Source organism: Piliocolobus tephrosceles, chromosome 17 (genome assembly GCF_002776525.5).
Source record: "Piliocolobus tephrosceles isolate RC106 chromosome 17, ASM277652v3, whole genome shotgun sequence".
Classification (NCBI taxonomy): domain Eukaryota; kingdom Metazoa; phylum Chordata; class Mammalia; order Primates; family Cercopithecidae; genus Piliocolobus; species Piliocolobus tephrosceles.
The window spans coordinates 19317965-19343275 of NC_045450.1; the positions used below are offsets into that span (position 1 = coordinate 19317965).

At 41.7% G+C, this 25311-nt stretch overlaps 1 protein-coding gene across 1 annotated transcript in view; it reads left to right on the top strand.

Annotated features, from left to right (window-relative positions):
* Nucleotides 1-20767, top strand: part of LOC111551198 (acyl-coenzyme A synthetase ACSM2B, mitochondrial) — a 38178-nt gene extending 17411 nt beyond the window's left edge. The window contains exons 4-14 of the mRNA XM_023225058.1: nucleotides 2165-2372; nucleotides 4020-4163; nucleotides 5658-5811; nucleotides 9475-9554; nucleotides 9763-9886; nucleotides 11468-11548; nucleotides 12672-12773; nucleotides 14641-14768; nucleotides 14890-14989; nucleotides 17102-17221; nucleotides 20602-20767. Of these exons, the coding sequence (XP_023080826.1) occupies nucleotides 2165-2372; nucleotides 4020-4163; nucleotides 5658-5811; nucleotides 9475-9554; nucleotides 9763-9886; nucleotides 11468-11548; nucleotides 12672-12773; nucleotides 14641-14768; nucleotides 14890-14989; nucleotides 17102-17221; nucleotides 20602-20706 (1346 nt within the window). The 3' untranslated portion in view covers nucleotides 20707-20767. The remainder of the gene's footprint in view (nucleotides 1-2164; nucleotides 2373-4019; nucleotides 4164-5657; nucleotides 5812-9474; nucleotides 9555-9762; nucleotides 9887-11467; nucleotides 11549-12671; nucleotides 12774-14640; nucleotides 14769-14889; nucleotides 14990-17101; nucleotides 17222-20601) is intronic.
* The last annotated feature ends 4544 nt before the right edge of the window (nucleotides 20768-25311 follow it).

A 25311-nucleotide genomic window follows, 5' to 3' on the forward strand; every position in this document is an offset into this window, starting at 1 on the left:
ATGATCATCCTCTGGATGTTCATACTGGATGTTCAATAGGGAATGGGATGCAGAAGGCAATAGTGGGATTGGAAATCTCCAATAAGAGGTGAAGGAATGGTGATGGCTTCAATTTGGTCGAGGTAGTAGAGATGGAGATAAGTGGATTTAACAGGCAATTGAGAGGAACTAATAACAGGGTTTTTCAAGGAAGACGCGAGGGAGAGAGAGAGAAGTCACAGACATTTCAGCAAGTGGGTGGATGGTGCTGTTTTTCACTGGAATGAAGAACACAGATATAGAAAGAGATATGGGTGTGTTAGGAAAAGATGACAAGTTCAATTTGGGCATGTTGAGTCCGGGATGTCCATGTGATGCTCCAGAAGTGATGACAAGTTGAATTTAAGGGTCTAAAATCTGAGGTGGAGACAGAAATTTGAGAATCATCAACTTTTACATTAAAAGGATGAGAAGTACAGTGGTATAAAAAAGAACCTCAAGAAACTCCAGCAACCTCCTTCACAAACTGCCTTTTCCACCTCTGTTTGCACACAGCCTAACCCCAACTAAAAATTCCCAACCACCCCATATTCTGAGGACAACGGGCTGAGCATGAGAGTGGGCAAAGAGAAAGACATAAATGCAGCCAGGAATTAGAAACTATCAGAGGCAACCAAACCAATTGCAGGAACTTGGAAGCCCATAGAAAGAGAGAACAAGTCAGAAAGAAAGGTGACATACTGAAATTATAGCCAGACGGAAAGGAGAACCCAGAGGAAAAGTTGTGTCTATTGTTCTGTGTCTGACTCAATATGACCACCATGGTAGAAAAACATTCGAGGATATTTACAGGTGTGCAGTGAGAATCCCAAAGTGTTGAGAGTGGGAAGAAAGTGAGCTAAGATTAAAAGCTATTTAACAGGAGGGGCATGTGGTTTAAGCTTCATAAAAAATGAAATCTGTGTAGTTTTTCTTTTCTTTCTTTTCTTTTCTTCCTTTCTTCTTTTCTTTCGTTTTCTTTCTTTCTTTTCTTTTTCTTTTTTCTTTTTTTTTGATGGAGTCGCCCTCTGTAGTCCAGCCTGGAGTGCAGTGGTGGGATTTTGGCTCACTGCAACCTTTGCCTCCCAGGTTCAAGCAATCCTTCTGCCTCAGCCTCCAGAGTAGCTGGGATTACAGGCGTGTGCCACCAAGCCCAGATAATTTTTGTATTTTTAGTAAAGCTGGGGTTTCGCCACATTGACCAGGCTGGTCTTGAACTCTTGACCTCTAATAATTCACCTTCCTTGGCCTCCCAAAGTGCTAGGATTAGAGGCATGAGCCACCATGCCTGACCCTAAGTCTAGTTATTCTACAGAAGATTTTAAAAATCAAAGGAGTCTCATTAAGATAGTAACGAAGAACAAGAATTTAGGAAGGTGATAATCATGGGGTATAAAACCTCAGTTATGTGCAAGGAATAAGTCTAATTTTTAAAGATAAATTGTACAGCATGCTAAATATAGCTAATAATTGAGTACTGTAAATTTCAGTATCATTAAGAGCAAAAATTTCTAATATTCTCATCACAAAAAAATGTTAAATACTTGAGGTGATGGATATCTTAATTTGCTTAATTAAGTCATCTCACATTGTCTTCAAAAATTATAATACCACTTTGTACCCAATAAATATATACAACTATACTTTGTGTGTACATGTATATGTAAAACTGAAGGCACTCTCATCTAAGAAAAATGCGTTTAGTGTCCCAGGGTTGAAAGAAATAGCCAGGACCTAGAGCTATTGGTGTTTCAAGACCATGGATAATTCCTAGGGCCTTTCTTCATGATTCTTTGGTTATCATATAAGAGTTTTGAATACAGCAAACTCCTGTAGAAAATTTTTTTTGAGCGGTGAGAATGGGTGAGGAGAATTGTATGTGTCTTAGACTGTCAAAAGTGTGATATTAGCAATTCAATTTCTTTTCTTTGTCTCAGTAGGGCCCTTAAGACTCTGACAACCCAGGGAATCCTAGGTTAAATTCACTCCCTATTCCTTAGTCCTCTTTTTTGTTGACACTCTCCATTGGTCATTACTTCCCCATCCTCTCCTTCCACACTTTCTCCCTGCTTGATATTTATATCAGGCTTCTCTACGGACAAAGAAAACCATCCTTTCCAATTCTCTAAACTGTTGGCTTCTTTAGGTCTCGTCTTTATGCCTGGAACCATCCAGATGAAATCCACCGACATACTGTATAGGTTGCAGACGTCTAAGGCCAAGGCTATCGTTGCTGGGGATGAAGTCATCCAAGAAGTGGACACAGTGGCATCTAAATGCCCTTCTCTGAGAATTAAGTTACTGGTGTCTGAGAAAAGCTCGGATGGGTGGCTGAACTTCAAGAAACTATTAAAGTGAGTATCTATGTGTCTCAGCCTGGGTTTTAACTAAAACTGGAAACAGAGCCAAGCACTTAGGTGCAGGTGCTTTATTGAGGAGGTGCAGGAAGCAGAGCATGGGACTAGGAATAGTGAAGCTGGGAAGAAATAAAAGCTAATGCAAGGGTTTTTTGTTTTCTTTTTTTTCCAAGTCATTGCAAAAACTAAATGGGGCTTGACCTGCCTGGACCTTCTGAGCAGCACATATAATGCCTCCCAGGATTGTCCTCTAAAGGACTGAAAAGCATTGACCCATCAGCATCTGACCCCCACAGGTTGACGGTTGTCCTGGGGGTGTTATGGCCTCCACACGCTGGGCTGCACACTCATGCATGAAGAGTGGCTCAGAGTTCCATGCTATGGTAAAACAGAGAAACTATGGGGCACAAAGTGAATCACTTGTGGTGCACACTGGAAACAACATGGTGTTAACACCAAGTGGGTTGAAACCCACCCAGAACTATTCACTGGAACTATGACTCAAATCAGGGGTGAGGCCAAGGTCATGAGGAAAAACCCAAGAGATGGCTGATACACCAAGTTTCTAGACTCTTCTTCCCACCTTCTGTATCTCTAAGAGAGGTTGATGAAGGGCAGAGGTCTCTCCATGTGTCCTTCCAAAAGTTGATAGCATGATTGGCTGGATTAATGATTTTCTCTGTCACATGTCTGAAATCCCTCTATTGGGGCACATATGATTGGAAACTTGAAGGGATAACTTCAGCTTTTCCTTTCTAATGCCATAGTCTTTAAGGTAGATGTCATAGAAATAAATAACATGATGCCTGCTTTTTTTTTTTTTTTTTTTTTTTTTTTTTAGATGGACTCTCACTCTGTTGCCCAGGCTAGAGTGCAGTAGCATGATCTCAGCTCACTGCAAGCTACGCCTCCTGGGTTCATGCCATTCTCCTGCCTCAGTCTCCTGAGTAGCTGGGACTACAGGCGCCCACCACCATGCCCGGCTAATTTTTTGTATTTTTAGTACAGATGGGATTTCACCATGTTAGCCAGGATGATCTCGATCTCCTGACCTCGTGATCCGCCTGTCTCAGCCTCCTGAAGTGCTAGGATTACAGGTGTGAGCCACCATGCCCGGCCAATTCCTGCTTTTAAAGGCTCAAAATCAGGACACTGGAGATGTCCAAGAGATGTGTAGGTGCTTCCAGGGAATAGAAGAGAGTGCCAAGAAAGTACTTGGAAAACTCATAATAATTCCACACCTCCCATCCACTTGGTGTCATGCCAGGGCTCTTCACAACAATTAGATTAGCATTTATTGAGTTCTTGCTAAGAAAATGGCTCATTTCTTTGATGGTAGAGTTAACTTTCTCAGTAACTCTATTAGACTTGATCTCACTTTCTGTAGATATAAAGTGAGATACAGGGAAGTTAAATAACTAGTTTAGGGTTGCATTGATAACAAAGTGCCAAACTTGAGTGGTTTTCAAACCCAACTCTGATTGACTCAGACTCCCATGATATTAATCACTCAGCAGCCTCCCTTCTGAGGTGGTTCGATCAGCTTGCCTTTTTCAGCACAGTGGGTGGTGGGGAAAGATGGGTCACTGTGATATCTGGTGTCCAGGCTAGATCTGAGAAAATGACAATCTCTGTCTCTGTCAGCGAGGCATCCACCACTCATCGATGCGTGGAGACTGGAAGCCATGAAACAGTTGCCATCTACTTCACTAGTGGGACCAGTGGTCTTCCCAAGATGGCAGAACATTCCCACTCAAGCCTGGGCCTCAAGGCCAAGATAGATGCTGGGTAAGCTGAGCTCTTTCTCTCTACAGAGAATTGTATGACGAGGCATGAAGACTTTTCTGAGTTCAAATTCAGTGCTCCTGGGCTGGGCTACCACCTTGTGGTTCTGAGAAAGAAAATTCAGAAGGAAAGCTAAAGAGGACATGGCTTCACATGCTGGGTATCCAGTGATCTCCAATGGGACACATGTTTTAGATAACACAGGGTCTCAAAACTTCTTCCACGTGTTGAGCCATATGCCTAGCAGGGTGAATAATTAGCAAAAGGCTTACATGCATTTCTCCAGATTGATCTCTGTGTTGTCGTTTGGGGTGCTGGCAATTTGCTTTGATACCGTCCACGTTCCAAAAGGGCAGTTTTTGTCAGTGGCAAATTACTTTGCAAATTCATTGAAGTGGAAGATATAATTGGATAAATTTGCAAACAAAGATCTCAGGATTTCTGGGTCACAGACCTCATAGTTGGGCTTTTTTTTTTTTCCACTGCTACCTTAATCCCATTTGTGGAATCATGAAACACTGTGCCAAGGTCTTCACACAATGATATCTACAAATCATCAGAATTTTTTTTAGTAGATCCCTCCTTCCATGTTAATTTTATTATTAGAATGGGAAAATATAATAATGCAAAAAATGGAAAGTGTAAATGTTCCATCTGTGAAACCATAGTGACAGCAAATTAAATAAGTTAATAAAAATTATACAATAGAAGAGCTGCAGTAAAGCGCAGTTTCTAAAAGATAGGGGATAAATTACTTAAATGTAACTAAAATATGAAATTCCCCTTCCCCCAAAATATTTGGTGAAAAATATCTCATTTTTCACAGATATAAAGTGAGACTTAGAGAAGTCTTATACTATGACCTAATTTCCCTACAGAGCTGAAAGCATTAATCATCTTCAGGAAAGAAGATACACTATGGCAGTTCCCAGTCACAAGGAAGTTGATCATGTCTAGCCTAAATCATTCTTGCTTTAAGAAAGGTCTAAACCTTTTATTCTTCCGTGAAGAGAGAAAACTGACAAGTTTACTTAGTGCAAGACCATCAGCTGTACGGGCAATTTGCAGTACTTGAAGAAAAGAGAAGCAAAGTTCTATTCAGCTAAACTTGAACTTGACAAGGCATCTGTCAGAATATTTGTCATGCAGATGTCTTGTGTTAGTAAAATTTTCCTGGGTGGTTACCACATGCATGCCACAAACTGTACTAAGTTTTGGAGGTAAAATGAGAATGAGACCCAATTATATATTAAGTCATGTCAACTGGGGTCCCACCTTCTGAACATTCATCTCCTGTTGATGCAGGATGTGTGGATAGAACAACTTTTCTTCCCCCTTCCTACTTATACTTAGACATATGCCTATAAACCTGCAGGCAGATACACACACACCTCTGCGCACACACCTCTCTTTCCTCCCCTACACCTTAGTGTCCCACACATCCTAAGGTCAGCATGCACCCACCTATATGTACATGTGTTTTGTCTGTGTTTTCAGTTGGACAGGCCTGCAAGGCTCTGATGTAATGTGGACCATATCAGACACAGGTTGGATACTGAACATTATAACCTCACTTTTGGAAACTTGGGCATTAGGAGCATGCACATTTGTTCATCTCTTGCCAACGTTTGACCCACTGATTATTCTAAAGGTAAGAGAGGATCCTGTTTGCACCAGTTATTCAGAGTGAGCCCGAGGTTTGCACACTTCAATTTATTGTAGTTTGTTTCAACTTATTTCATTTTTGCTAAACCCCTGCCATGCGGTGAACAGTGTTCAGTAAGCAAGATGGAAATGATCGCTGACCTCATGGAGCTCATGTTCTGGGGAAGGAGACAGACACATATATAGATGAAAGCAGTATGTTCAGGAGAAAGACATTGTAGGTCATTTGTTCACTTAACAACTGCAATGGGCTCGTCTGCTGGTGTCACCTATCAGATAGATGCTGATGAACCACATGTAAAAGGGAAAGCTGGAGTACTGGAGAGGATGCCATCTCCCTCGTGTGTGTGTGCGCGCACGCACATTTCATTTCCTTTTTTATTTGCAGCATAAAATACAAACTGAAGGTAAAGTACATAGAGTGCCACCATCCTAAGTGTACAGTTTGAAAATAATTTACCTATGTTAAGATACTGTCTCAGTCAGCTTGGGCTACTATAATAAAATACCATAATTTAGGTGGCTTAAATAACAGACATTTACTTATTATAGCTCTGGAGGCTGTAAGTCTGAGATCAGGGTGCCAGCATAATTGGATTCCTGGGGAGGCCCTCTTTCTGGCTTGTTATGGCTGCCTTATTGCTCTATTCTCACATGGTTGAGAAAGACAGTGCTGGCATCTCTTCCTTTTTAAAAATAAAGACATTCATGCTATCATTGGGGCACCTGTTTCTTTACCTTGTATAATTACCCCTAAAAGCCCCGCCTCCAAATACCATCAAGTTGAGGGTTAGAACTTTAATATAGGGATTTAGGTGGGGACACAGCATCCAATTCATATCAGACTCCCATGTAAACACCACTAGATCAAGACATGAAACATTCCCACCACTGCAGGTGTTCATACTCCTTCTCTGACAGTGTCTACAACCCATAACTTAATCATTCGTTTGATCTCTATCACTATAGATTAATTTTATCTCTTCTTGCATTTCATGTAAATGGAAACACTTTATATATAATCTTTTGCATTTGGCTTCTTTTACTCAAAATATTATCTGTGAGATTAGTCCACGTGTTGCGTGTATCAGATGTTTGTTCTTTAACTGGCTGCGTAGTATTCCATTCTGTGAATCTATCAAAAATTTCCCCCATCCTATTGTTAATGACCATTGGGTTATTTCCAATTTAAGATGATTTTCTAGAAGCAACTCAGAAGAATAAATGGAATTTTTTCCTATAGAACTTGATGGTACAGCCATTAGGTAAGACCCACAAACTGCAGCTATGCATTATCCTGTAGCAACAAAGCAATAAAAATGACCTCACTTTGCTTACAAAGATACACCCTATGTTGGACTCTATGATAGAGGGATTGGGTTATTTCCCTGCCATGCCCCCAGATCTCTGATGGCCCATCCAGACATCTATTTGGCTGCAACAAAGATTCAGGCTAAGGCATAGATGACATCTTCAAAAGTCAAAAAGTCAGGTGTGGTCTGAATTTTCTTAGGAAATTATCTTCAAATGATACTGTCATTCTCTGTTTTAAACAAATTCTTACTCTGTGTCCTTCCCAAAAGGATTTGAACTGGCTCTTATTAAGTTTCATCATCAAAAAAAAAAAAAATGAAAACAGAAGCAAAATTATAAAGTCCATTAGGAAAATATAAGTTGGAGGTGTAGGGGGGGAAAGGAAATTAAGGAGAAATATAGCAAATGAGTATGTAGTTGCAAGTTGAGCTTCTAGTAAGGCAAAGCAATAAGGAATATGGCATCATTTTCATAGCTTATATCTGTTTACCAAGAGCATCTGAAGGAAATGATTGCATGATATTCACATTTGTCATTTTTTCTAGACATTTTGCTTAAACCATTGCCATGGTTTGAATATTTGTGCCCTTCAAAACTCATGATGAAACTTGTAAACCAAAAATAAAATCCTAAAGTCCTACCACCCCCAACCATCTGAATGACCTTCCTCCTCAGCCAGGGTTCTTTTAAAAATTTAACCTGAGAGACTGTTTCAGGCCATGACAGGAAGTGAGAGTGGGACATGCCTCATTATACCTCTCTGGTATTAACATCAATACAGACTTTAAGTCTGAATAAAAAAAAAAAAAAGCAACCCATTTTACAACCTATTCTCTCTAACGCCTAGTGCCAGTACCTAAAAGCTTCCTCTGCAAATAAGAACTTGGGTCTCTGTAATTCTTTATTTTAACCAAGGCATTCCTTTCTATTGATCCCAGGTCTTGAGATAAACTCAACCAATTGTCAATCAGAAAAAATTTAAATCTACCTATAAGCTGGAAGACCCCGCTTCAAGTTGTCCCACCCTTCTGGGCCAAACCAATGTATTTTTTAAATGTGCTTGATTGAAGTCTCATATCTCCCTAAAATGTATAAAACCAAGGTGCACCCTGACCACCTTGGGCACGTGTTCTCAGGACGTCCTGAGGGCTGTGTCACGGCCATGGTCACTCATGTTTGGCTCAGAATAAATCTCTTCAAATATTTTACAGAGTTTGGCTCCTTTTATCAACAAACTCAATCCCCAGTGGCACAGTATTAAGAGGTAGGGCCTTTAAGAGATGATTGGGTCTCATGAGGGATTAATAGATTAATGGGTTATCATGTTAGTGGGTTAGTTTTGAAGAGTAGGTCTGTTATATAAAAAGCCAGTTTTGCTCTGTCTCATGAGCCCCTTTGCCATGTGATGCCCTGAGTCCCCATCAGCAAGAAGGCTCTCACCAGATGCAGCTTCTTGACCTTGGACTCTCCAGCCCCTAGAATTGCAAGAAATAACTATCTTTTCTTCATAAGTTACTCAGTCTTGGGTACTCAGTTATGGCAACAGAAAACAGACTAAGACAATACTCTATTACATTCTGCATAAAGAAAAGCATGGGATGGAGGTGGTATTGTATGACAGGAATACATGCTGCAAATAATGATCCCACTACTTGCTGACTAGGTGACCTTGGAGCAGCTACTTAACCTTGTACATCATGGGTTTCCCCTCTGAATCATGAGGATGATAGTACACACTCTATGAGGTTATTGTGAAAATTAAATGAGATAACACAGGACAAGGCAAGTATTCAGTACTAGGTCTTTTTGTAGCACTTGTTTTGAAATGTCTATAGATATAAATGTCTAACGTCTTTAGCTTTTCAAAGACCTTTTATAGCTAAAATATATCCCAAAAATATTTTTGGGAAAATAAGGTTGGAAACAAACTATTATAAAGTTGGCTACAGAAGGTTAAGGGACTTAACCAAGACAGCTGCTGTGCTCAGGCAGCTGATCTTCCCTTAGTTGCTAGGGGGTGATATACTCCTAGGGTTGTGTTAATGAGGGCAAGTCTTAAACTGGCAGGAACAGACATCCAGGATTTGACAAAAAGGTTTCAAAATAGTCTTAGACTTTTTCACTACCATAATATGTATTCATTTCCCTCTTATTTGTGTTTTCAGGGTGCATAAGAATTGTGGGGCTCATTTGACCTGAAATAGACATAGTAAACAAGCTAGCATTTTAATCCAGACCTCTACAACTCCATAGCTCACAACTGTAACCACTGTGCATAGCCATAAGTTGGCATCTGACCTGGTGACCAATGTCTCACCTGGTTCTCTTCTTCCAGACGCTCTCCAGCTACCCAATCAAGAACATGATTGGTGCCCCCCTTGTTTACCGGATGTTGCTACAGCAGGATCTTTCCAGGTGATGGGGCTTTGAGGATTGGTAAGAGAGTCTGGCCCCATCCCCCTGACTCCCTCACATACATGCATGCCTATCTATCTGAATCTCTTGCACACAGATAACCCCATGAAGCCATTTGCATCATCAAAGCACCCAGAAACCAGGTCTAGGCCTGGGTGGACTTTGGTTACAGGGAGACTGAGGGGAAACTGTTATTTCTCTTCTTCAGTTACAAGTTCCCCCATCTACAGAACTGCCTCACTGGAGGGGAGTCCCTTCTTCCAGAAACTCTGGAGAACTGGAGGGCCCAGACTGGACTGGACATCCGAGAATTCTATGGCCAGACAGAAACGGTATCTGCTCCCAGGGGAACCATGGGCTGGATGCACTTTTTGGGCTTCAAAAGTCTCTTTGACACTGAAAAATGTTAGCCACCATTTATCATTCATGTATTTGAGAAATATTTATTGAGCCTCCATGAAGGGACAGGTACTGGGGATTGAAAATTCAGCACAGAAAAAAACAGGCAAAGCTCCTGTTTTCTGGGAGATTACATTCCAGTGAGATTTGGGGAGAGAGACAATAAAGTAAGAACTATCTAGCACAGCAGGTGGTGAGAAATGCGATGGAAAAAGTAAAGTAGATGAGATGGGGTGAGAAGTTGGTAAATCAGATATGGTAGTCAGAAAGGTCCTCTGTGATAGGGAAACATTTTAGCAGAGACCAAAGTTTATCAAACATGTCAAGCACTGTACAAAGCTGCTTAGACTGAAGTGAGGAATGGGAAGAAGAACCCACCATGGCTTTACTGTACTTCCTGAGATATCTTCTTGGAACTCTTGAGGTCTCATGTGCACAATATGAATTTATGCTACTCTATACTGTTTTACTTATCCAAACTACATGGGGACTACTTTCCCTCAACTCTTTCTCTCCTTTTTCCAGTGCCTCTTACTTGTAACTCTCAGCACTTCTTGCCTTTTCCCCACCACTCTCTTACCCTGCATCCTTCTTTGGCTAATGAGTACCCTTGGAAGAACTTCTGCAGAGGGTTGATGGCAGCTCTGTGGTATGAAAGAGCCAGGAAAAGTTCTGCAAATATGAATAAGGACAATGGAGTTGTGGCAAGCAAACCCTGGCAGGGGCCTCCAACCATTCAGAGGAGGACATGTTTAGGATATGCTTACAAGGACACTCAGACTCCCATATCTTAATCACTCAGCAGCCTCTCTTCTGAGGTGGGTCGATCAACTTGCCCTTTTCAGCACAGTGGGTGGTGGGAAAAGATGGATCACTGTGATATCTGGTGTCCAGACTAGATCTGAGAAAATGACAATCTGTGTCTCTGTCAGTGAGGCATCCACCACTCATCTCTTATTCTGTTGGGAACGTTCATTTCAGGGTTCAAGCAGAACTGGTGCTGCCATGGGAGATAATTTAAAAAGTATATTTTACTGCTTGAGGAAATGGATACCTCATTCTTCATGATGTGATTATTTTAAATTGCATGCCTGTATCAAAGCATCTCATATATCCCATAAATACATACACCTATATACCCATGCAAATTCAAAACAAAAACAAAAGTCAGTATATTTCAGGCCTTACAAATTGCATATTGGTGATTCATAGTTTGAAAGGACTTTGGGTATCCATAGTGTCATATAAAAATGTGGCTCCCCCTAAAAGAGATTATAATGTTACTGTTAGGTCCTCTTCCTGGGGAGTGGTAGTTGGATTGCTTACTGAACAAACAGTTTGGCAAAGCCCCTAGGATTGTGGTTCCAGTAATGGGGAGACAGCCAGGGAATGAGGAGCGGGACGAGCCCCCAAGTATAGGCCAAGTTCAGGACCTGCTCTACAGAAACTTTTTCTTTTTGTATGACCTTGTACCTCCTCCTGAGGTTTGCTGATCTGTCTGCTTCTTTCCACAGGGATTAACTTGCGTAGTTTCCAAGACGATGAAAATCAAACCAGGATACATGGGAATAGCTGCTCGCCATTATGATGTACAGGTTTGCTCGGGACACTAAGGAGGGAGGAAGTTAGGGGAAACACTGATTTTCAGTAATTTATGTATTCCATTGTTTACTGAGTCAAAATAATAGAAAGTACTGATATTAAGATAATACAAGGAAAAAGGGAGGGAGGGAGGGAGGTTGGGGGAAGGAGAGAGTGAGGGAAGGAAGGAGGAAAAGGGGAAATGATTTATATTGTTACCATCCAGAAGGACCCACTTTGAATATCTAGCAAATTAGCTAGACAGTAAGCAAGTATATATGCTTTAAAAACAAAACTAGGGGTGAATCTTGACATAACATTTTGTAACTTGCTTTTATCATTTAACAATTTAGGTAATGATCTTTTCAGTTCAATTAATGCCAATCTACAGCATGATTTTTAATGATGATATAGTAGTAAATAGTGGGTATCCACCGCTGTTTATGCCTTTTATTGGACCGAGGGATGACGTCCCAGTTTTCACTAGTAAAAATACACTATAATGAATGTGTTGTAGCTAAAGTTTTATTGTTTTTTGAGAACTAGAATTTGTGTTTGTGTATCTGTGTTATGTGAATAGTTTTGTATATCTAAAGTGTAACTTAGACTGTATTCAGTGTCATATCCAGTTACTTGCCATGATATTCACTATGATAACCATTTGCTAAGCCCCTTTCTTAGTATCTTAATTCATTCCTATAAAAATCCTGTGCAATAAGCTGTCAGTATCCGTTGTATGGGTGAAAGCACTGAAGCACAGAGTTTAAGTAGTTCAAAGTCAGCTAGTAAGGTAGCAGAGTAAATGTAAGTTTTGATCTGCCTGATTTCTAAGTCCACAGGTGAGGTAGGTCTCAAAGATAAGGGGAGGCTATTATTTTATCTGAGCTCCTAAAGCCAAAAGTATCTCCCCAGGCTCATCTGGGCCAGTCTCAACCAAAGGATTCACCTAAACTATTCCAGGTAGATGGATCAGAGATCTGAGTTTAAGACTCTTGGGTTCCCTTGGTTTCTGGTTGTTGTTTTCAGTCTCCACTAGAGCAAGAGGGTCTTTCATTTGACCAACTCAGTAATCTCATGCTGCCATTGAAGCCATCTCCTGCTCTGTGCATCATTCTTCCAACCTGCTTCTTTCTCCAGGTCATAGATGATAAGGGCAACGTTCTGCCCCCTGGCACAGAAGGAGACATTGGCGTCAGGGTCAAACCCATCAAGCCTATAGGCATTTTCTCTGGCTATGTGGTGAGAAACTGTGCTCCTCCTCCTCTGTTCCTCAATGAGGGTGGGGAGCACTAAATGGGGTGAGGAAAGCCAAATGTTCTGAAACTTCCAAGAGGCATTAGATGTGAAGACAAAGAGTGTCCAGTTTTCAAGAATGTATGCTTTGCTAGTGGAAGAAAAGACTGTCTATTCAGCCTTGCCTTCCTCAGCCTATCACTGTGACCTCATTGGAAGACTTATTTTTCTTCAATTAGCCGTCAGACTTCTCAAGAACTCTCTGTTTCATGCCCAAAATATTATTGACCCTGAACTATACACAGCACCATTCCCCCAAGGGCCTTGCCCCCTCCCATAGGTATCATCCCCATGCTCTATGCCATTGATCTTCTTTAGAGCCTGCCAGGCACTTCACATTGAGACTTTGCCATCCAGCTGGAAGAATCCCTATCTTCAGATCTTGGGAAGGTAAAGACAGATAATCCTTGAATCTGGCCACCTCACTTGACAGGTGAGGATGTTGGAGCCAGAGATTACAAGACTTGCTGAAGCTCACAACCATTAGAAACTGGACAGAGAAGACCCCAAGGGCATGACTTCTGATCCCTGAGATAATTCATTAATAAAATAAATAAATAATAAATCAAATAATAGTAGTTTCCACCACTTATTGAATGCATACCATGAGGCAAGCATTGTCCTATAAACACATTTAATCTGTAAACTTTAAGCTCATTTAAACTTTAAACTCATTTAATCCTCCCAGCCACCCTATAAAGTTTTTGGACTCAGTTTGCTCTAGTTCAAAACCCTGCTCTACTATGTACTGCGTGATCTTAGGCAAGTTACTTATCTGTCATGTCTCAGTTTCCTCATCTGTAAGTTTTGTGTTGTGAGTGTGTTCAATAAAACAATTGTTGTAGATGCGAATGGTTATTCCTATTTTACAGATGAGGAAAACTGAGCCTCAGAGATCAGGGCAGAGCTACACTGTTCCCTTCTCCAAGCATTTCCTGTGTGCGGTCCCACTCTATTCTCAAATGCCAGTGAGGTACTAAGTCATGGGCTTCTCACCATTTGACAGAAAAGGAAACAGACTCAGAAGTGTCTGTTGGGCAGACTTCTGAGGCCACAGAGGCTCCGTGATGGCCATGAGAGAGTCAAGCCAGTGGCCAGTGGCTTCTGGTCTCAATTCTACCTTCTGTAATGGCTGTTTAGCTTCAGACAGCCTCTTGGTGTCTCTGATCATTAGCATCCCTCTATTCCCAATGACGGAGTGAGGCTAAGAATTCTTTATGCCACCATATCATCCAGTAACTGAATCTCCAGTCTGGAGCCCATGCCCCCATACCAGAGTCATATAGGAAGATGCCCTGACAAGGGATAAAACTCAAGCCTTTTCGTTACTCATAAGCAAGTGCCTCAGCTTAAGAGAGGGATCCAGTCATTGTAGAAACATGCACATTAGCCAGGGTCCCAGGGGGCTTCCTGGCTAATGTCCCTAGAACTTTCAAATTTAACACAGAAGCCAAGAAAAGTACCTAATCAAAATGATAGCTTTGAGTGGTGCCATGGAGTGAGCAGAGATTAGGATATCTATGAAAGGGGAGATAGAAACAATTGGGGAAAATGCCCTAAGCCTGGATGAACGAATACATCAATAATATCCATCAGACTGGACCTAGAGGAGTAGCTGAGAGACCCTGAGTGGGAAAGATCCAGTTCTACCTGCAGTCTAGGGTTGGCTGGTTCAGGGCATGTCTGCCATGGTCAAGTTATACACTGCACACCTGCAGTTTTAATAAGACTTATGACATCCGTTCATGGCAGCCCCAGGGTAGGAGATTTAGGCTTTGCAGGCACAATCACTCTGTCTTTCTGTGGTCACCAGGACAATGCTGAGAAGACAGCAGCCAACATTCGAGGGGACTTTTGGCTCCTTGGAGACCGGGGAATCAAAGATGAAGATGGGTATTTCCAGTTTATGGGACGGGCAGATGATATCATTAACTCCAGCGGGTGAGCTTGGTTTCTGGATTGGGAGGGGAAATTTGGGTCTTTACTCTGGCTGGTTCCAGACTTCTGGGATGGCCTAGAGGTTGGGTGTCCAGTCTTCTCTGAAGGACAGGTTCTTCTGCAGGTACCGGATTGGACCCTCAGAGGTAGAGAACGCGCTGATGGAGCACCCTGCTGTGGTTGAGACGGCTGTGATCAGCAGCCCAGACCCCGTCCGAGGAGAGGTAATGGGGAAGCAGCAGTCTGGGGGTGAACAGATATCAACACAAGGGCAGTGTAGTATGATGGTTTAAGAACAGGGACTGTGGGGCTAAACACTCTGAGACCCAATCTTGGCCCTGCCGCTAACTAGCTATGTGACCTTGGGCAAGCTACTTGGCCTCTCTGTTTCTCAGTTTCCCCATTTGTAAGATGAGGGATTGTTATGAGGGTTAAATGTGCTAATATTTGTAAAGTATGGTGATTTCTCAAAAAACTAAACAGAACTACCATACGATCCAGCAATCCCACTACTGGGTATTTATCCAAAGGAAGGGAAATCAGCATATCAAAAAGATGTCTACACTCCCATGTTAATTGCAGTACTATTCACAATACAAAGATATGGGATAAACCTAAGTATCCAATGAATGAATGGATAAATAATATGTGGTATATATACACGATGGAATGCTATTTGGTGTTAAAAAAGGATGAAGTCATGTCATCTGTAGCAACATGGAGAGAACTGGAGGTCATTATGTTAAGTGAAGTAAGCCAGGCACAGAAAGATAAATATCACATGTTTGCACTCATAAGTGAGAGCTAAAATAGTTGATCTCATGGAGATAAAGAGTAGAGTGATAGATACCAGAGGCTGAGAAGGATGTGTGGATGGTGAAGCAGGGGATGAAGGGAGGTGGGTGAATGGTATAAACATACAGTTAGATGGAAGCAATAAGTTCGAATGTTCAATAGCAGAGTAGGGTGACTATAGTTAACAACCATGTACTGTATATTTCAAAATAGCTAGAAGAGAGGACTTGAAATGTTCTCAACACATACAAATTATAAATACTCAAGGTGATGGACACCCCAAGTATCCTAATTTGATAATTACAATATTTGCATGTAACAAAATATCACTTGTACCCAATACATATGTACAAATATTATGAATCGATAAAAATTTTTAGAAAGTAAAGTGCTTGGTTGGGAGGCCGAGGCAGATGGATCATGAGGTCAAGAGTTCAAGACCAGCCTGGTCAAGATGGTGAAATCCTGTCTCTACTAAAAATACAAAAATTAGCCTGGCATGGTGGCAGGCACCTGTAAACCCAGCTACTCAGGAGGCTGAGGCAGGAGAATAGCATGAACCCGGGAGGCGGAGCTTGCAGTGAGCTCAGATCGCGCCATTGCACTCCAGCCTGGGCGACAGAGTGAGACTCTGTCTCAAAAAAAAAAAAAAAAAAAAAAAAAACTGAAGTGCTTGGAACAAGGCCTAGCACATAGTAAGTACTATGTAATGTCTATTTTGATGAGACTGGAAGAATTCTATCCTGCTGTTTTGTGTTTGAATCAGACTCTGATTCCTAACCAGAAGAACAGAGGAGGGATTTGAGCCAAAAGATAGAGCCCCTGTGCCACAGGGTTTGCAGTGAAAATAAAGGGAAAAAGAAAGACCCCTATAAAGTCAGGGTTATAGAAATAGGCTCAGATGGGGTCTAGTGGACTTTGATGTGTGTGTAGGAAAATATTAAGGTGGGATGTGTGGATCAATGTCCTAGTACATTCCCACAGGGTATAAGCCTGGCACTATCATACCTCCGGTAGGTACAGAACACATCGCACAGAAAATTATGGAAACCACTGAGCAGTGAGGCCAAAGGGGGATCCTCTGCTGAGAAAGCCCTGTGTGTCCAGCTCTGAGCCAGCCCTGCTGTACATGATTTCATTTTATTTACCATAAGTTAAATATGGCAGTTTTATCCCCATTTTATAGGTGGGAACACTGAAGTTTGGAGAAGTTAACACATTGTTTAGGGTTATGGTTTTCAGTCTATTTTTCTCTTTTCTCCCCCTGTATCTTCTTTCTCCTCATCTGTCTCTATTGTCCTTGGAGTGTGAGACGAGCCTGGTCTCAATCCATTGTCTACCTGCTCCTCCAATAAACAACTTCAGAGACAGCTGGAACCTCATTCTTGTCCCCAGTTTCTCCCTTTCCCTTGACCTGGATCACTGGGGATGCAAATGAGGAGATACAAGGGTGATGGAAGTCTTAATGCCAATTTCATATTATTCCAGGAGATGATTACACACTCTAATCCCTTCTCTCTTGGCCTTCATCTTTTTTGCAGGTGGTGAAAGCATTTGTGGTCCTGGCCTCACAGTTCCTGTCCCATGACCCAGAACAGCTCACCAAGGAGCTGCAGCAGCATGTGAAGTCAGTGACAGCCCCGTACAAGTACCCAAGAAAGGTAAGGCCTTTGAGATCCCAAGTCACTCAAACTTGAGAAATAGATTGTTTTCCTGTTATATTTACCTTCTTCAGGAGGAGGACAGCCCTCTAATTTTAAAAAGTCTTCCTGGGCCAGGTGCAGTGGCTCACGCCTGTAATCCCAGCACTGGGGGAGGCCAAGGCAGGTGGATCAGTTGAGGTCAGGAGTTCAAGACCAGCCTGGCCAACACGGTGAAACCTCATCTCTACTCAAAATACAAAAATTAGCCAGGCGTAGTGGCATGCGCCTATAATCCCAGCTACTCAGGAGGCTGAGGCATGAGAATTGCTTGAATCTGGGAGGTGGAGGTTACAGTGAGCCAAGATTGTGCCATTGCACTCTAGCCTGGGTGACAGAGTGAGACCCTGTCTCAAAAAAAAAAAAAAAAAAAAAAAAGTCTTTCTGACTATGATCAAGAAAGCCCAGGAAAACAATCTAGCAACTATCTTGATGCCTGAAAAATGAGCTCAGCTTTTGACTCACTCTGAATTAAAAGCCAAATGCTGTCAAGGGAATAAGTTCTAGCCACTATCTTACCTGTATTCCCATTCTCTGCACTGGGTTCTTGCTATAGTATTCAGGGTTGTGCAACGCTCAGTTGCAAGTGACAGAAATCTAGCTTGAGATTTATTGCTCATGCAATTGAAAAGTCCAGGAGTGGGGAAAGTTTTCATTATGGCTGGTCCCAGGCACTCCTAGGATGTGGTCAGGTGTATCTCTTCCACCCTTTGACTCTCCTTCCTTTGTAATGGCTTGATTTCTTGGAATACTTTTTCTTTGTGGCCCCATCAGCTCCAAACATATATTCTCAGCAGCTTAGAAAACTCCAGTAGAAAACGAGCATGTTTTTCTCTAAAGGCCTCAACAAAAGTCTCTGGGTTGACTCTCACTGGACCAACTGGGCCATGTGCCCATTATTAAATGAATCCCTGTAGCCAGGCCAATGCCACACTGATAGCCAGTTCCATGTCATCCTCAGAGAAAATGCAGGGGGATGGGGGAGAGAGAGCTGCCCTACTCCATGACATGGACTGAGACGGAGGGGAGACTCCCCATAGGAAAATGGAAGTGTTCTTATGAGAAAAGACAAAAGCATAGTTTTCAGCTTCTTTCATTCTGGGACAGAGAACTGAGGCATGGAGCTTGACATGGCAGGAAAACCCAATTATTGGATTTGGGTCCCAGATAGGAGCTTGTCCCAGAGAAAGAAAGAAAATTGAGTCTAGGGTAGAAGGTGAGAGCAACCATGCTGAGCTTAGAGTTCCTTAGATTCTTTTGTAGCCCAGATGCCACCTGCCTTTCCTCAGCACAGACTAATTGTCATAGGTCTTCTGAGAAGCAGGCACTGGGGAAAGAGGTTAACATGCAAGAGGCTTATTAGGGAGTGTTTTGGAATCAACCCCTGGGGGAAGGGAAAGAAAGGAGCAGGATTGAGCAGAGGGTGAAGTTGCACTGTGACTTAGTCTCAATGGGAACCCCGGCCAATCCCATGGGAGTTCCGAAGCTAGCATAACCTTTCAGTGTTGTCCTAAGGCAAGGTGAGTCCACAGTCACAGGTGGATCAAGTATGGATGTAGGCTGCCCTGGGAAGGAGTGTGGCCTTGGACAAGACAGCTGTCTTTGGCTGAGACAATTCCCACAGGGGTCTGGCAGTGGGGTGGGAGTTCTTTGTCCCTGGAGAGGGATCTCAGCTGCATATCAGAGTCCACTAGGTGGACTTGCAGCCTCTGAGAGTGAGGCAGCACAACACAGTCTCAGGAATCAGACTGTTGGATTCAACATTCACTTCCACCACTTACTCAATAACCTCTGTGTTCCTCAGTTTCCTTATTTGCAAAATGAAAATTATGCTGTTACCTCTTCACAGGTTGTTAAGGATGAGTTCATTTAAGAAGGCATCACTTAGAAGAGTGACTAGCACATAATAAGCATTTCATAAGTATTTACAAAGGAGGTTAGAAATCCAGGCACACCAAAATTATTATGAACGTTTAAGTGTAACTGAATATTGTAGAAGGCTGAATCAATGAGTCCTATCACACAGTGTGCAGTGTCTTACTCAAATATCTCACTAGATGTGTCTCTTTCCACAAGTATCTCCTCTAGAATTCTCAAGGCAACAGGTTATTTCCACCTTCCCCCTCCTTCCACCAACTATATCCAGTCCCTTCTGCTTCTCTCTTCATGACAAGCAGAGTAGCTTCCTTCTTAGCATTAAATCCGGATACCTCCTGTGGCCTTCATCCACTCTCTATCTACCCTTCGGGGCACAAATAGTAAATATTTTAGGCTATATGTTCTTTGTGGCTACTACTCAACTTCGCCCATGCAGTGCTAAAGGTTGACAGTTTCTAAATGAATGGGCATGACTGTTTCAATTAAACTTTATTGATAAAAACAGGACATGGGCTGTATTTTGCCTGCAGGTCATAGTTTGCTGACCTCTGCTCCATTTCATTGTGGTTTGAACAAACCCTTCTCAACAAAGTCAGTCTTGACTTATAGAAGAATTCTTATATCAGCCACTAAGAAGATACTTTTTCCATCTCAGTATCCCTATTCTTAAATTAAAGTTAAAAAAGGTTAATTTTTATTAAATTCAAAACCATGTGATGCTTAAACCAATGTCAAGGCAATTGAGCCACATCATTGGAAGCCTCAATGAGGCGTCTTCATCGTCCATGTCTTCGGATTTGGGAATATTAGAGATAGAGGATCCTCAACTTCAAACATTCCTTTTAACAAGAGCAAATAGTGAAATTGGAGAGATTTTATAGTTTTGCTTAGGGTGCATCGATAGGAAATGATTGATATGGAATTCAAAATGAAGTATCCTAATTCTTAGATGTCTTAGATATCTAAAGACCTCAGATTAATCCAGATTAATAACAATGGCTAATATTTTTCAGTGCTGACTCCATGCCAGTAACTTAGCCTGCATAATTTCCTTTTGTCCACACAATCACCCAATGAAGTTGCTATTATCCTTCAGCTTACTCAGTGGGGAAACTGAGTCTTAGCAAAGCCAAGGACCTAGTTAAAGCCAGATGATTGGTAGAGGAGGAGCTGGGGTCCAGAGAGACTGATGTCAAGGCTCAACTGGCTGGCTGCTGTGCCATGTTGTGTGTTATGCTGCTCCTCCTCTGTCTGAAAATATGTCAAAGACCTTTATACCCAATTCTAGCCAACCTCTTCTTGTCCTCATCCCAGAGCACTTTCTGAAGCTTCTTATTGCACAGAGGGGCTGCCCTGAAGTGGCTCCAGCCTGAAGGACTTCCCCTCACCCTACGGCAGTTCTGAAAAATGCAACCCACTGTGGTCACAGACCACCCACCCTGGACCGATTTTTTTTTCAACAGATAGAGTTTGTCTTGAACCTGCCCAAGACTTCCACAGGGAAAATTCAACGAACCAAGCTTCGAGACAAGGAGTGGAAGATGTCTGGGAAAGCCCGTGCGCAGTGATACGTGTAGGAGGCATTCATTTGGATTCCCCTCTTCTTTCTCTTTCTTTTCCCTTTGGACCCTCGGCCTTACTGTGATGATATGATATTCTTTATGAAAGAACATGAATGTAATTTTTGTCTTGCCTTGATTATTAGCACAAAACATTACCATGTTAAATGTTGAAAGAAGAAAGGGAAGGAATGAGAGAGAGTGAAAAAGAGAGGGTAACAGAAAAAAAGGAAAGAAAAGTAAGTCGGGGAAATATTAAAGCTGCCAGGGAAAGCAACTGAAAAAGAAATAAAGTAGGGAGGAAAGGAGAGAGGAAGCAAGGGAAGGAGGAAGAAAGGAAAGAGAAGATGGAAGGGGGAGAAAAGATAGAAGAAAAATAATTGGAGGGAGAATCAGAAAAATAAAGAGAAGAAAGAAAAGAAATAGAGAGAGAGAAAGAAGAAAGGAAAAGAACACAAGAAAGAGAGGGAGAAAGAGGGAGAAAGGAAGAGGAAAAAAATTAAAAAATGAAAATAGTCAAAGAAACTGATAAAGAAAAGTAATGGAAGACAGGAAGAATGGAAGAGAGGGAAGAAAAGAGGAAAACTTATAAATACTCCCACAGATAGACAAAGTCAAGCATAAAACTGGAGCTTGAGAAGTAAATGAAAGGCCGTGGCACCTTCTTTTACCCTAGGAGAAGACCTCTATACAGGAAGACTTGTGTGTGGGGTTGGGACATTAGAATTATCCCCAAGTCACCCCAAACCTTGCAACTGTCAGGGTCAGAGGGAAACCACCATTTACTAAGCATTTGATATGTGCCAGGCACTGACCCAGATGCATGATAAATACCACATTGTTTCACCTCTGTATGGCATCTACAGACCTCAGATCATAGCTGTGAGAACAATGTAAGCACTGCCAAAGTTATCAGCTACCCATACCTTGTTTTTGGTGTTATCTACTCTTCCTAGACTCAAATATTAAAATAATTTTAAAACCAAGATCCTGACAGTAGTCTTTGGGAAAAACAAAGAAAGGCAGGGATGAGGTACGTGTATGCTTCCAACAGTTTGTGAGTTGGGGAATCCATGGAGAGAGACTGGAGCGGTGGTTTTATTGAAGGAACAACAAGCACCTCAATTCCTGGGGCTTCTGGGACACCAGATCTATGGTCCAGGAGATTGAGAGAGGTGAGTACTATGAGGACTTCACCTACAACCCAGAGACGGAGGATGAATGCTCCTAGCAAGTTCAAGTAAGTAGGAGAAGAAAGCAAAGGTTATCTGAGAGCCTGTGACTCTCCTTAAGAAGACTTGGTAATAATAACAATAGTAATAATAATATTGATCATTCATCAAGCACTTGCCAAGAGTCAGGCACTATCCCAGGTAAATGCACATATTAATCCTACTTAAGGTTCACAATTACCCTTTGGTTCAGGCACTATTATTTTTTCCATTTTACAAAGGAGGAAATTAAGACTTAGAGAGATTAAATGACAAAGCCAGATCCTAAAAAGGCCAAGCTGCATACAACACCTATGCTTTCAATTTCTATACTCACTCCATCAATTTGCTTGTTTTGGCTTCTGGACTTTGGCAAAGCCGCTCTCTCAATCTGTACTTGTTAGGGTCCTCCAGTGAAATAGAACCAATATACACATATATGTACTCCACAACATAGGATGGGGTTACATCCCAATAAATGTGTCATAATGTCAAAAAAATTCTAAGTTGAACCATTGTAAGCCAAGAATCCTCTGTATACACAGAGAGAGAGAGAGAGAGAAAGAGGGAGAGAGAGAGAGAGAGAGAGAGAGATTGGCTCAAACAATTATGTAGTTTGAGAATTCCCAAGATCTACAGCTTGGAACCTGAAGACCCAGGAAAGCCAATGTGTATATCCAGTCTTAGTCTGAAGACCTGAGACCCAGTAGAACCAATGGTGTAAGTCCCAGTCTAAGGGCAGCAGAACACCAGTGTTCCAGCTCAAGAAGTCAGGCGGGAGGACTTCCCTTTTACTCAGCCTTTCTGTTCTATCTAGGTCTCTAATTGCTTGGATAAGTCCCCCACCCCCACACTAGGGAGAGCAATATTCTTTACCCAATCTGATTCAAATATTAATCTCATCCAGAAATACAGACATACTCAGAATAATGTTTGGCCAAAGGTCTGAGATCCCCATGGCCCAGTCAACTTGACACATAAAGTTAACCATTACACAATCGTCTTATAAAATATACACTAGAAAGCAGGTATATTGTGATATGCTCCTCCTGTAGTTCACTGAAATACTGCAGATATTTGTTTCTCATAGTAGAGTAATGCAATCTGCTAATCAAATACAAAACTTTGTTTTCCTCAATCTGAATTTATCAATGTTTGAGGGAATCTCATTTAACTGAAAGCTTCCAAGAATTTAAAATGAGGCAGATTGTTCATTCTGATACTTGGATTCACGTTTAGTTTTCTCTATCCACTGCATGCTTGCATAGGCCGCAAGAGGTCTCACCATCTTCATACTGGATGATCATCTGCTGATAAGGCCTCACATTTCATCCCCATTTTCTCAGTGTGAATAGCCCCTCAATCTCCCAATCTTAAGAGATGTGAAAAAGAATTATATTTTATAGATGCTCCTGTGGACGGCAAGGAAGAAAGGAGTATACACAGTTGGGAGATCGTGGTGCTGCCTTAGAAGCACTTGATGTGGCTTCATGAGGTGACTTCTGTCTCGGAGTTGGAGTGGAAGACAGCAGTAGTGGAAAATGATGGGCAGAGATGTGTAGGGCCGATGAGTTGGAGAAATTTTAGAGTATGCCATAACTGAGAAACTTTGGATATAGAGGGAAACTAACCAATTTTTAAAGGAAGATTTCCAATTAAAATCAGTGTGAACCCCCAATCCATTACCATGTTATCTAAATAAACTTCATTGGTTTCTGTTTAAGCAAACATTACTGAGTTTTGAGGATTTGAACTCTAGTTTCTAAGACTGCCAAATTATGCAAAGACTAGACTACATAGGCTCCTAGTATTTATTAGAATTATACATTGATTAGCATATCATGTCAGGATCACATAAAGGTGTCGTTAGTAAGAATGGAAACTTTTAAGTAAGCAAGTGAGATTTGGGAGTAACTCCTGGCCCATTGTCTGTCTTAAATGTTGTCTTAAATAAGTTTCATTAAGTTGCAAAATGTGTAAACCTATTCAGACTAGCAAAATGTATTCTATTTCAAGGACCCATGGATAATTTCACAGGACTGAGGAAAAGGGCAATCAACCAGACCTCATAAGGGCATAACCAGCTACTAGAAAACGAAAACAAAACAGAACCATTAGGAACCCAGGAAGTCACTCTATCCAGCTTTGTGGGAACAGATTACAACATGTCTATCTCGTTCCCCCCCCCCCCAACTATGTGTATCATTTTTTTCCTTGTAAGTATTGAGACTAATGTCATAAAGTGACTTCTCCCACCCTCTGGCTTCATCATCCTCCAGCTTCAGTGCCACTAACTAAATTCTAGAGAGGATGAATCTGATTGACCCAGCTCATGTGAATTGCCCACATGTACTCTAATTATCACATAGTACAAATATGGCTACAGGGGCCCATTTTCTTTGGAGTGGGAAAAACTTTCAGAGAAAAGGGACAAAGGATGGCATGAAACACCTCCAAATTAGACTTCCCATTTAGATACAAACTAGCAAATTTTTGCAAAGATCGAGCCTACCTTCTGACATTCCTAAATGCCTCTTTCCTCCTTCTTCCTAAAAGCCTTTTTCTCCATACATAGACCTTCTGCCCATTCATTCTCATTGAAATCTTGATTAAAGGCCAAGACTTCAACTGGCTGTTCCCAGGACCCTGTCTAATGAGACCTCAGTTGCTGGAGAAAATATCTGTCTAGTAGGGCTCTCTCTCACTGTGAAAGGCACAGAGAGGATTTAATTAGTAGAGTGATTAGAATCTGATTTCCTAGATACTAATTATCTATGTGCCATTCCCCTTTAAAGAAGTTTCCTGCTAACTCTGGCTGTCTTTCCTTTTAACCTGTGGCCTGCTATTTTTATTCTGTACTGAGAAGGCTTTTGATCACATCTGCTTACTCGCCACCCAATCCACGAGTTCGTTAACTTCTCCAGGCTCAGGGATGATTGATGATGGAAACACATCACTTTTAAAGGAAAGCTATGCCCTACCCATAGTATAGAATCTGCCTCGCTTCCCTGCTCACCCCCCACTTTAATCTCCTTCTGCCTATGACTTTGACAAAGCAATCATAATATTCAGTCTGTATCTTTCACAAAGACTGCTTTGCTATGACTACTATGAAATCACCAACTCGCCTTTCTCAGGATCAGACAAAGCTAGACCACTTTATCCTTTCTGCTGGTTTTCTGGTCTTCACTTACAAACATTATCTTTTGAGTAACTCTGAAAACATAGAGTCATCCACACCTAAATACACACATACATCCACCTATTCTGATTATACACTGCTGTATAACAAGTTACACTAAAATATGGCAGCTTAAAACAACCACTTCCTTATGTTCACAAATTCTGTGTGTGAAGAATGTGGAAGGGGAACAGTGGAAATGGTTTCATTCTGCTCCAAGGT